Below are 12,421 nucleotides of genomic sequence, written 5' to 3'. Positions count from 1 at the left end.
CTCAAAGATGTGGAATGGGTAGTCCTACACCCACATGTGTTGGATAAAAATCAGGAGGAATACCTTGGGAGAGAGGGAGCACAGCCCCACACCAGACCATGCAGTCTAGGGTTCTAGTGCCAGGAAAATCAGTCCCCATAACTACTGGCTGTAAAAACCAATGGCGGTTGGGGCAGTGGGAGAAACTGGGATTCTCTGGTGTGTCCTCTTAAAGGGCCCACAATGGACTTAGGACTTGAGAAGACTCACTCCCCCTGGGCTCCAGCACCAGGGCAGCAGCTGGAAGGGCATTAGTGGCATATGAGGAGAAACTGAAGTGTCTGGTATCAGGGAAAGGACCAGGGGACAGCTTCCTCCTGGACAAAACACCAGAGGACAGGCAGCGGCCATTGTCCCTTTTGTGAGCCCTCCTCGACGCAGAGCCACAGAGTGGCAGCACCATACCCTGAGACTCCATCAACCTGACTCACACCGGTTGCTGTGCCCTGGCAACTACCTACGGCTCTACCCCATGCAACTTATGGGTACGCTTTTCTATAATAGGCCATGCTACTAAGACTGGGAGTCAAAGCTACTCTACTTAATACACAGAAACAAACACAGGCAGGCTGCCAAAATGAGGAGACAAAGAAATATGGCCCAAATGAAACAATAGAACAAAACTCTAGAACAAGAACTAAATAAAATGAAGATATGTAATCTGTCAGATGCAGAATTCCAAACACTGGTTATTAGGATACTCAGGAAACTCATTGGATACTTCAACTGCATAAGAAAGACCCAGGCAAAAATAAAGGTTACACTAAGTGAAATAAAGAAATATTTACAGGCAATCAACAATGGAGTGGATGAAGTGTAGATTCAAATCAATGATTTGGAACATATGGAAGAAAAAAACATTCAGAACAGCAAGAAGAAAAAAAATTAAAAAACAAACAAACAAGGATAGGCTAAGGAGCCTGTGGGACAACGCCAACATACCAACATCTGAATTATAGGGATGCCAAAAGAAGAAGAGAAAGAGCAAGAAACTGAAAACTTACTTGAAAAAATAATGAAAGAAAACTTCCCTATGTGGTGAAGGAAATAAATATACCAATTCAGGAAGCACAGGCAGTCCCAAACAAGATGGACACAAATAGCACCACACCAAGACTCATCATAATTAAAATGCCAAAGGTTAAATATAGAGAATCTTAAAATCAACAAGAGAAAAGAAGAGAGTTACCTACACAGGAGTTCCCATTAGACTATCAGCTGATTTCTCAAAAGAAACCTTGCAGGCAAGAAGGTTCTGGCAAGAAGTATTCAAAGTGATGAAAAGCAAGGACCTACAACCTAGATTATTCTATCAGCAAAACTATCATTTAGAAAGGAAGGACAAATAAAGTGCTTCCTAGAGAAGGTTAAGTTTAAAGAATTTATCACCACCAAAGGCCAGCACAGCCACGCACTGTCCAAAGCAAGTTTGTGAGCCTAAAGATCTGTGACTTGGAAGAGTAAAGTCTTTTTTTAAAAAGGGATTTCAACTGCAGTCTAGGGCCAACCAGGGGTTGGGGGCTATCCTCAGAGATTTGACCACAGCAAACAGATGGGCAGGAATCCAAACTCTAAGTTCAGAAGGGACTTTGATGATTCTGCAGGCAGATCCTTTTTCCTAGTACTTCAAGTAGGGTTGTTAATAAACTGTATTTCTAATAAAAAACATCAGTTAATGCATTTAAGTGACTAATTATGACTCCAGTTATCACATACATTTCTAATTAACCATTTGAGGAAGAGTATAAAACCAAAAATAAGAACAGTGTCCTGGCCAGGTGGTTAAGTTGGTTGGAGCATTGTCCCATACATCAAAAGGTTGCTCATTCGATTCCCGGTCAGGGCACATATGGGAAGCAACCAATCAATGTTTCTCTCTCACAATGATGTCTGTCTGTCTGTCTGTCTGTCTGTTTCTCTCTCCCCATCTCTCTCTCTGTCTGCCTCTCTATCCCCTGTCTCCCCAATACTCCCTCTTTCTCTAAAATCAATAAACATATACTCAGGTGAGAATTAAAAAAAATAAGCACAGCTCAGGTGAAAATTGCAACATAGCCAAGAAACTTACTTGTCTTTTTAAGCACGGAATTTATGAATACAATTTGACAGTTGTATAGCACAGGTTTGAACTGTGTGGGTCCACATACACAATTTTTCAATAAATACTATAAACATGTTTTTCTTCCTCATGATTTTCTTAAAAACAATTTTTTAATCTAAGCTTACCTTACTGTAAGAATACAGTATATGAGAGAGGAAGATGGTGTTAGGGTAGGAGGGAGCAGATTCCACTTCCCCCTACACACAGGAGAAAATCCTAGCAGGTCTATGGAGTAAAAGAGCAAACAACCAACATACCTCAACATATATGAAAATAAGGGACCAAAAATTGTAGCGGAACCGAAAAACCAGGAGGAAAGGAGAGTGCTTCAGGACAATAAGTTCCCAAGGACCAGCACAGGGTCCAGGGGGTCTGCAGCCCCAGGCCCGGTGCCCGCTGCCGAGTTTGTCACAGAGTCCTTGGGAGAGAGACAGGCAACTGCTCCCTCCCCTGCCAAACTAGGTCAGAGCTGCACAGGGAGAAACCTGGTTGCAAGCAAACACACAGGAGCTGTGAGAACCCTCGGAGTCTGTGGACACTGGCAGAGTTGAGAGTCGCATGACGGGCCCTGACCCCCATAGTCACCAGTCTGGCTAGAGAATTGGTCTGTGGGAGAGGCCAGGCCATTGTATGGAGCGGCAGGCTTGAGTAGGAGGAATTTCTCAAAAAGTGAAAAGACAGACACTGTTTGGGGAATTCTCCTACAGCAATTGCTCTGGCCTCCCTGCCACCCAGCCAGGCAGTGATCCCGAGGATGCACGGAAGGCTGTGCTTGCTCAGAAGACCCTGTATACCTCCATAGCACTGGGAAGAGTGAGGCAGCCTGACCAAGCCCGAGAGCGCGAGTGCACCCCTGCACCCCAGCCCACAGCGGTAACCCTGGGGAAAGGCCTGGTTCCCACACCCAAGGCACAGGGGAGAGTTGCCACGATAGCTCCCCGGACAGCAAAGCGGTTGACTGAGTGCAGATCAGGAAGGAAGAAAAGACATACCAATCGCCCCTCAGCCTGCTGCAGCCAGCAAGACCAGAAAAACTGGTTTGGACACTTTGAAACCAAGAGGCTTTTAATTTTTATTCTATTTTTTTAATATTTTTTAATTTTTTAATTTTTATTATTTTTATTCTCTTTCAATTCCTTTTTCCTCTCTTTCCTTCTTTCTTGTTTTATTCCTTCTTCCTTTGTTTCCTCCAATTTTATCTCTTTTTCCTTCTTTTGGCCTTTTTTTAATAGTACCTACAAGTGAGACCAAAAAAAACCAAAAAACAAAACAAACAAACAAAAAAAACCCTGAACTGTGAAAAGACCACAGTTGGACCCAAAGAAGGGGCATCAAAACAGCTGTGACAGTGAGACAAACTTCACTCTGCTATTACAGAGAACCTGCAAGTTATTGCATATTTGTATTATTATTATTTTTCCATTATTCTTAAATCTTTTATTTTAATAGTATTTTTGTATTCCTCTTCTTTCTGTATAGTCTGCTTTCCTAGGCTGGTTATATTGTATCATTTGACGGGTTTCCCCTGATATCTCTTTCATAGTGTATCGCTAATTTACTGTCCCTCACTTCATTTGTGTCCCATTAGCACACTACTCAAGGTCTTATACTCCCTATTATTGTTATCTAGATCACATAGATTCTGTCATATGATTGTTGCTCTAATACTATTGTAAATAACAGCTGTTCCATACAATTGAAAATACTTCACAACACCCCTCCCAGACCTTAGCCCACTGCACGGTTTCCTGAACTCTAACACTGTAGTGGTTAACTCTATTTTCTCACACACTACACCTATTTACTATCCTTTACTCTCATCTTACCACAGAATCTGACCTCCCACAACCTCATTGCTCTTTAGATCTAACTCACAATCCTTCTTTCCCCAACAAGAGTCTTATCTTCTTTCCACCTTTTCTAAAAATCGGCTAGTTGGGTGGAAGATCACAGTTAACACTATACATAGCCAAAAGATTTCCTATCTCTTCTCTACTGGCTGCTACAGTAAATATCATAGAAAACTCTCTTGCTGTTTTAAACCATTTTGCCTTCCGCCTCCAACTGATCACAAAAAAGAGTAGGTGGAAGTGGTGAACACCAGGGTACCCACTGGAACAGGAAACCCAACAACAAAGGAACCACCAACTGATAACAACAGAAGAAGGTGAAGGAGGGAGTGGAAACCACACAAACCTCAATCTAGGACCTATCGGGAAATACAACTAAAACAACAGAACAAGAGCAAAAGAGAATCCTCAAAACCTTATGCACATGGAAGAACCAGCTTCAACACAACCTGCCCTCACCAGCACAACAAAATACAAAAGGTGGTGGACAGAGTGACCCCCATTTAACCAGCTGGTGGGAAGGACTCACCAAAGAAAGAACCAACAACAGTCAAAACACAAACACAAACACAGAGCCAACTTAAACAACAGCCCAAGACCAATGAGCTTGGGAGACCAAGGAGGACTGCACCAATGAATCTCACATGTGTTCTACCACAGAGGTTCACACCATAAACCCAGGGAGCCAGAACAGACCAATTTAAGAAGCTGAGGCTAACAAGAAAAGTCTCACAAACAATGGGAAGACAAATAAACAATCTCCAAATGAAAGAAAAGGAGAAAGCCTCAGAAAGAATGCTAAATGAAATAAAGGCAACTCAACTATCAGATATTGAGTTCAAAGCAATGATTATCAGGAAGCTCAATGAGCTCACAATGACCTACCACAAACTACAGGGAAGCTACAATGAACTCACTGCAAACTATGTCAAAATGAAAAAGGAAATAGAAACTATCAACAAGGGCCAAGAGGAAATGAAGAACACAATTTCTGAACTGAAGAACACAGTAGAAGGAATGAAAAGCAGGACTGATGAAGCAGAAGATCGGATCAGTGAATTGGAGGACAGAGCAGGAAAAAAACACCCAGAAAGAGCAAGAAAAGGAAAAGAATCACAGAAGGAATGAAGAAGGATTAAGAGAAATGCAAGACAATATGAAATATAATAATATCCGTATAATAGGGATACCAGAAGGAGAAGAAGAGCAAGAAATAGAAAACCTATTTGAAAAAGTAATGATGGAAAACTTCCCTAATTTGAAGAGAGAAAAAGTCACACAAATCCAGGAAACACAGAGAGTCCCAATCAAGAGGAACCCAAAGATGCCCACCTAAAGACACATCATAATTAAAGTGGCAAAAGACCAAGACAAAGAGAGAATCTTAAAGGCAGCAAGGGAGGAACAGGAAGTAACATACAAGGGAGCCCCAATAAGGTTAGCAGCTGACTTCTCAATGGAAACACTCCAAGCCAGAAGAGAATGGCAAGAAATATTCCAAGTAATGAGAACCTGAGACCTGAAACCAAGGCTACTTTACCCAGCAAGGCTCTCAATCAAGATAAAAGGCTAAATAAGGAGCTTCCCAAACAAAAGAAGTCTAAAAGAATACACCTCCACCAAACCAGCTCTGCAAGAGATGCTAAAGGGACTGCTTTAAGGAAAGGAAGGAAAAGAGAGAGAGAGAGAGGAACACGGGTATGAAAATGGCAATGAATAAGTACCTATCAATAATAACCTTAAACATAAAGGATTAAATGCTTCAATCAAAAGACAAAGAATAGCTGACTGGATAAGAAAGCATGAACCACACATACGCTGTCTTCAAAAGACCCACCTCAGAACAAAAGACCTACACAGGCTGAAAGTGAAGGGCAGGAAACAAATTTTCCAAGCAAAGGACAGTGAAAAAAAAGTCAGGGTAGCAATACTCATACCAGACAAAGTAGACTTCCAAAAAAGGACCATAGAGAGACCCAGAAGGTCACTACATAATGCTCAAAAGAAGAATCCACCAAGAAGACATAAACATTGTAAACATATATGCACCCAACATAGGAGCACCCAAATACATCAAGAAAATCTTAGAGGACTTCAAGAAAGACATTGACAGCAACACAATTATAGTAGGAGATTTTAACACCCCACTGTAAAAAATGGACAGATCTTCCAAACAAAATATCAACAAAGATATTGTGGCACTGAACAATGCCCTAGATGAAATGAGCTTAACTGATATATATATAGAGAGAGAGTCCTTCATCTCAAAGAAGCTAAATACACATTCTTTTCAAATGCACATGGAACATTTTCAAAGACAGACCACATGATAGGACATAAAACAAGCCTCATCAATTTCAAGAAAACTGAAATCATACCAAGCATTTTCTCTGACCACAAGGGACTGAAACTAGAAACCAACCCCAAGAAGAAAAATCCAAAACACTCAAAATCATGGAGATTGAATAGCATGCTATTAAACAATGAATGGGTCAAGAATCAAATTAGGGAAGAAATCAGAAAGTTCTGAGAAACAAACAAAAATGAACTCACAACAACCGAAAACTCATGGGACACAGCCAAGGCAGTCCTGAGAGGGAAGTTCATAGTGATACAGGCATACCTAAAAAAACATAGAAACATTTCAAACAAACAACCTAACCCTATGTCTCCAAGAACTCAAGGAACAACAACAAAGACAGCCCAGAGTAAGTAGAAGGAAGGAAATAACCAAGATCAGAGCAGAATTAAATGACATAGAGACTAAAAGCACAATTCTAAGGATCAAAGAATCCAGGAGCTGGTTCTTTGAAAAGATAAACAAAATCGACAAGCCTTTAAGCAGATTCATCAAGAAAAAAAGAGAAAGGATCCAAATAAACACAATCAGAAATGAAAGAGGAGAGATTACGACGGATACCAAAGAGATACAAAGGATTGTAAGAAATTACTATGAAGAACTGTATGCCAAGAAATTTAAAAACCTAGGTGAAATGGACAAAGTTCTAGAAAAATATAATCTTCCAAAACTTAATAAAGAAGAAGCAGAAAGCCTGTACAGACCAGTAACAGTAGATGAAATTGAAGCAATAATCAAAAAACTCCCAATGCACAAAAGTCCGGGTCTGGATGGTTTCACAGGAGAATTCTACAAAGCATTTAAGGAAGAGCTTCACAGACTATTCCAAAAAAAATCCAGAATGATGGAAGACTCCCAAACCCTTTTTACAAAGCCAGCATCATCCAAATCCCAAAACCAGATAAAGACACAACAAAGAAAGAAAACTTCAGGCCAATATTGCTGATGAACATAGACGCTAAAATCCTCAACAAAATATTGGCAAACCACATCCAACAATACATTAAAAAGATCATACACCCTGACCAAGTGGGATTCATCCCAGGGTTCCAAGGATGGTTCAATATTCGCAAATCAGTAAATGTAATACATCACATAAACAAAAGCAAGCACAAAAATCACGTGATCGTATCAATAAATGCAGAAAAAGCATTTGATAAGGTACAGCACCCATTTATGAGAAAAACATTCAGCAAAGTGGGAATAGATGGAGCATTCCTCAACATAATAAAGGTCATACATGAGAGACCTAAAGCCAACATCATACTCAATGGACAAAAACTAAAATCTTTTCCTCTAAGATCAGGAACAAGAGAAGGTTGTCCACTTTCACCACTTCTATTCAATATAGTATTGGAAGTTTTAGCCACAGTGATCAGAAAAGAAAAGAAAAGAAAAGACATCCAAATTCAAACAGAGGAAACAAAACTGTCATTGTTTGCAGATGACATGATAGTGTACATAGAAAATCCTTTAGACTCCACCAAAAAACTGTTCGACCTAATAAACCAATTTGGCAAAACAGCGGAATACAAAGTCAATATCCAGAAATCAAAGGCATTTTTGTACACCACCAATGAAACAGCAGAAGCAAGAGAAAAATCCCATTCGATATAGCAAAAATAAAAATAAAATACCTAGGAATAAATCTAACCAAGCAGGTAAAAGACCTGTGTGCAGAAATCTACACAACACTGAAGAAAGAAATCAAGGAAGACACAAAGGGAAACATATACCATGTTCAAGGATCAGAATAATTAACATCATCAAAATGTCCATACTGCTCAAAGCAATTTACAGATTCAGTGCAATACCTATTAAAGTACCAATGGCATATTTCACAGACAGAACAGACACTTCAAAAATTTATATGGAACCATAAATGACCCTGAATAGCTGCTGCAATTGTGAGAAAGAAAAGCAAAGTATGAGGGATCACAATACCTGATACCAAACTATATTATAAGGCCACTGTAATCAAAACAGCCTGGTACTGGCATAAAAACAGGCACATGGACCAATGGAACAGAACAGAGAGCCCAGAAATAAACCCAAGTCTCTATGGTCAATTAATATTTGACAAAGGGGGCAGCAACATAAGATGGAGAAACAATAGCCTCTTCAAGAGAACTGGACAGCTACGTGCAAAAAAAATGAAACTCGAGCACCAACTTACACCATACACAAAAATAAATTCAAGGTGGATAAAAGATTTAAATATAAGCCATGTCACCATTCAAGTCCTAGAGGAGAACATAGGCTGGAAAATCTCAGATATTTCACCCAGCAACATTTTTACTGATATGTCCCCCAGAGCAAGGGACATAAAAGAAAGCATAAACAAATGGGACCTCATCAAAATAAAAAGCTTCTGCACAGCTAAAAAAAATAGTATTAAAATAAAAAGAGAACCACGTGTATGGGAAAACATATTTGCCAATGATACTTCAGACAAGGGTTTAATCTCCAAAATATATCAAGAACTTACACGACTCCACTCTAAGAAGACAAGCAACTTAGTTAAAAAATGGGCAAAGGACTTGAACAGACACTTCTCCAAGGAGGACATACAGAGGATCCAGAGACACATGAAAAGAAGCTCAATATCGCTAGCTATCAGAGAGATGCAAATTAAAACCACAATGAGATACCACTTCACACCAGTCACTATGGCCATCATAAACAAAGCAACAAACAAGTGTTAGAGATGTGGAGAAAAAGGGACCCTAGTACACTGTTGGTGGGATTGCAGACTGGTACAACCACTGTGGAAAATAGTATGGAATTTCCTCAGAAAACTAAAAATGGATCTGCCTTTTGACCCAGCAATACCACTGCTAGCATTATATCCTAAGAACCCTGAAACACCAATCCAGAAGGACCTATGCACCCCAATGTTCATAGCAGCACAATTTACAATAGCCAAGTGCTGGAAGCAACCTAAGTGTTCATGAGTAAATGAATGGATCAAAAAACTATGGCACATTTACACAATGGAATTCTATGCAGCAGAAAGAAAGAAGGAGCTCCTACCCTTTGCGACAGCATGGATGGAACTGAAAAGCATTATTAAAAGTGAAATAAGCCAAGCAGTGAAAGACAAATACCATATGATCTCACCTTTAACAGGAACCTAATCAACAAAAGAAACAAGCAAAATATAACCAAAGACACTGAAATAGAGAACAGGCTGGCAGTGTTCAGAGGGGAGAGATGAGGGAATTTCAGGGGAAAAGGGGAAGGGTTTACAGGAAGAAGTATAAAGGACATATGAACAAAAACTAGGGGCAGGTGGAAATGGGAGGAAGGTGGGGAGGACTGGGTACGTGGGCTGGGGGGTGAGTAAAAGATAGAAAATTGTACTTCAACATTAATTAAAATAAAATTTAAAAAAAGAAAAAAGAATACAGTATATGAGGGGTGACCCCCCAAAAATGAAATCATCTTCTGGAAAGTGGGCCCCTTGTTGTAAAGGCTTCCTCTGCTAGGTGAGTGTTCGAGGAACCCACCTGTATCAGTGTACCAACTGGCATTGTTGTGAGAGGCTGCACTTGAGTTCAGTGAATTTTTTGAAGACTCTTTCAACACATTTGCCCATTTCTTGATGGGTGATTTATGAACACACCTGCCCACATCACACTGACTGGTAAACAACCGCATGTCTCACCCTGTCTATTCATTTGATCTCACCTCAAGCGACTTTTTTTTTGTTTCCCCTGGATTAAAAAAAAAAGTTTCCAAAGGGAAATATCTTGTCAACATGGAAGAAGTGAAGCAAAAATTGTCAGAAGCACTAAAAGGCACCAAAGGGGGTGTAGGGCAGAGGGGAATAAAGGGGAGAAACATGGGAAAACTATAATAGCATAATCAATAAAATATATTTTTAAAAATCGACGAGGTGAGAAACTTTTGAGCAGTGAAAAAAAAACATGTCAATAGGTATATTGCATCAAATGGAGAGTACTTTGAAGGTGACTGAAATTTAAACATGGAAGAACAAATATACAATTTTCATAAATAAATTCCAGGGGGCAGTTTGGGTCCCCCCTCATATAACACATACAACACACAAAATGTGTTTTAATCAACTGTTACCAGTAAGGCTTCTGGTCAACAGCAGACTATTAGTAATTAAGTTTTGAAGAGTCAAAAGTTATATGTGGATTTTCAACTATGCAGGCAGTTGGTACCCCTAAGCCCCATAGTGTTCAAAGGTCATACTATTGTTGTCCCTTTAGGAAGTCTTTGACCCTCTATTGTTTTCAAGATTAGTCTTAAAACAACAAACTGGAAAAAAATATGAATCTCTATTTTCCACTTGATTTCTCTAATATGCAACAAATAATATCAGCATGTAGGTTATAGGTCCATTATAATTAGAATACTTCAAAAGAAAAAGAGATTAACTTCAATGGTTTACATAATTATATGAACTGGTTGATACAAGATTTGAAGAGGTCTCTGTCCTAAAACATTTGAGTTACTAACAGTACAAATAACCCTGACTGTCCAAAGACCAGGAAAAATGTGTCAGAAAAAGTTCCCATCCATCTTCCTCTTGTAGTTTTTACTAGTGTTGGTACCATACCTTGCACACTATTTCTATACCACAAGAATTGTCCCCATGGCTCTGTGCTCCAATCTTCTCAACTCTGCTGATCACTCCCAGGGGAACATCAAGGATGAAATGCGGATCCTGAGTTTACAAATTAAGATGAATGCCTATTAGTGTCAGTCAATAGAGTTTTCATATTTTAAGTCTTTGCTGGCTTAAAGCACATTTGTTTATTTTGTCCCAGCTAAGAAACTGAAGTCTGATTTATAACATGCTTTCTGAAGTACATGTTGAGACTACAATTAAACTTCCCTTGCAGGTATAAGTGCTACTTTAACAGCTTTATTTTTTCAAGAAAACAAAATCTGTTTGTACACATCTAAAAAGTCACCTTCTGGTTCTCTCAGGGTAATGGGCTTTCAGGGTACTTCTTACTTTCTTCTTTTTGTTTACTTGCTTCTGAAATGTTTTTAAAATATAAAATACACTTTTAAAAACTCACCCTCTCCACATTTTTGAAGTACATCTTAAAGTCTGTCACTGTCAGCATTCCACTCACAGCTCCCATAAATGGGCAGATATACATGACATCTTTCACTGAGAGAGAAAATTCAAAGTATCAACTACTGCCATAGACATGTACTTCAATAAATCTTAACATGAGCGCATATATATATATTCCACTTTTATAGAAATTTTAAATTTATTACTTTAAATAAAGACATATATAGATAGTCTTCTAATAAAATTCCTTTTCTTCAAATAAAATTATGTTTTGGTACTTAATGAGGTTTTATTTATTTATTTTTTAAAGATTTTATTTATTTATTTCTAGAGAGGGAAGGGAGAGAGAGAGAGAGAGAGAGAGAGAGAGAGAGAGAGAGAGAGAGACATCAATGTGCGGTTGCTGGGGGTTATGGCCTGCAACCCAGGCATGTACCCTGGCTGGGAATCGAACCTGGGACACTTTGGTTCCCAGCCCGCACTCAATCCACCGAGCTACGCCAGCCAGGGCTCTTAATGAGGTTTTAAATAAAGGGCTTCATAATAAGCTACACTTTGTCATTTTTTCCAGGTGGTTAACTTTTCCCCTGATAAATTAATCACATCAAAATATATTAATTAATTTCAAGACCCTGGGCTACCATTTAATAAATTACTGCTAATGAAAACTAAGTAAAGCTAAAAACTATCCCCTAGTGCATCTCCTCCAAAAAGCAACTTCTTTACAGATGACAAAAACCAGAACCACATCAATGAAGTAGAAAAAGACTTCTTTGCTTCAAATTCCTTATCAGCTTCCATATTGATCTTTATTTTCTGCCTGTGAATATCAATATCACCATATTTGATTTCCATGAATGCTAAGAACCTCACGCTTACCACACCTTCATGATCTTCCCAAAGCACCATTCCATTGGTATGACAGGAAAGTACATAGCTAAAAGGTGAGTCCGAGTGGATCAATGAAAGGTACTAAAGTTGCCATCCAGCCAAGCACTTTCCATTAAAGTTTT

The 12,421-nt window shown here is 39.1% G+C and overlaps 1 protein-coding gene across 7 annotated transcripts in view; it reads right to left on the bottom strand.

Annotated features, from left to right (window-relative positions):
- The window catches only part of MTMR1 (myotubularin related protein 1), a 93,077-nt gene that overhangs the window by 53,582 nt on the left and 27,074 nt on the right, over positions 1–12,421 (bottom strand). For all 7 annotated transcript variants that reach the window (XM_045820468.1, XM_045820474.1, XM_045820470.1 and 4 more), the window contains 2 exons: positions 11,407–11,501; positions 10,938–11,045 (listed from right to left, as the gene is read on the bottom strand). In XM_045820468.1, coding sequence (XP_045676424.1) covers positions 10,938–11,045; positions 11,407–11,501 — 203 coding nt within the window. The remainder of the gene's footprint in view (positions 1–10,937; positions 11,046–11,406; positions 11,502–12,421) is intronic.

The sequence above is a fragment of the Phyllostomus hastatus genome, unplaced genomic scaffold (genome assembly GCF_019186645.2).
Source record: "Phyllostomus hastatus isolate PE091 unplaced genomic scaffold, TTU_PhHast_1.1 phas_scaffold_397, whole genome shotgun sequence".
Taxonomy (NCBI): Eukaryota; Metazoa; Chordata; class Mammalia; order Chiroptera; family Phyllostomidae; genus Phyllostomus; species Phyllostomus hastatus.
Note: the sequence above shows the minus strand (reverse complement) of the source record. Positions and strands in the feature narration are given on the sequence as shown.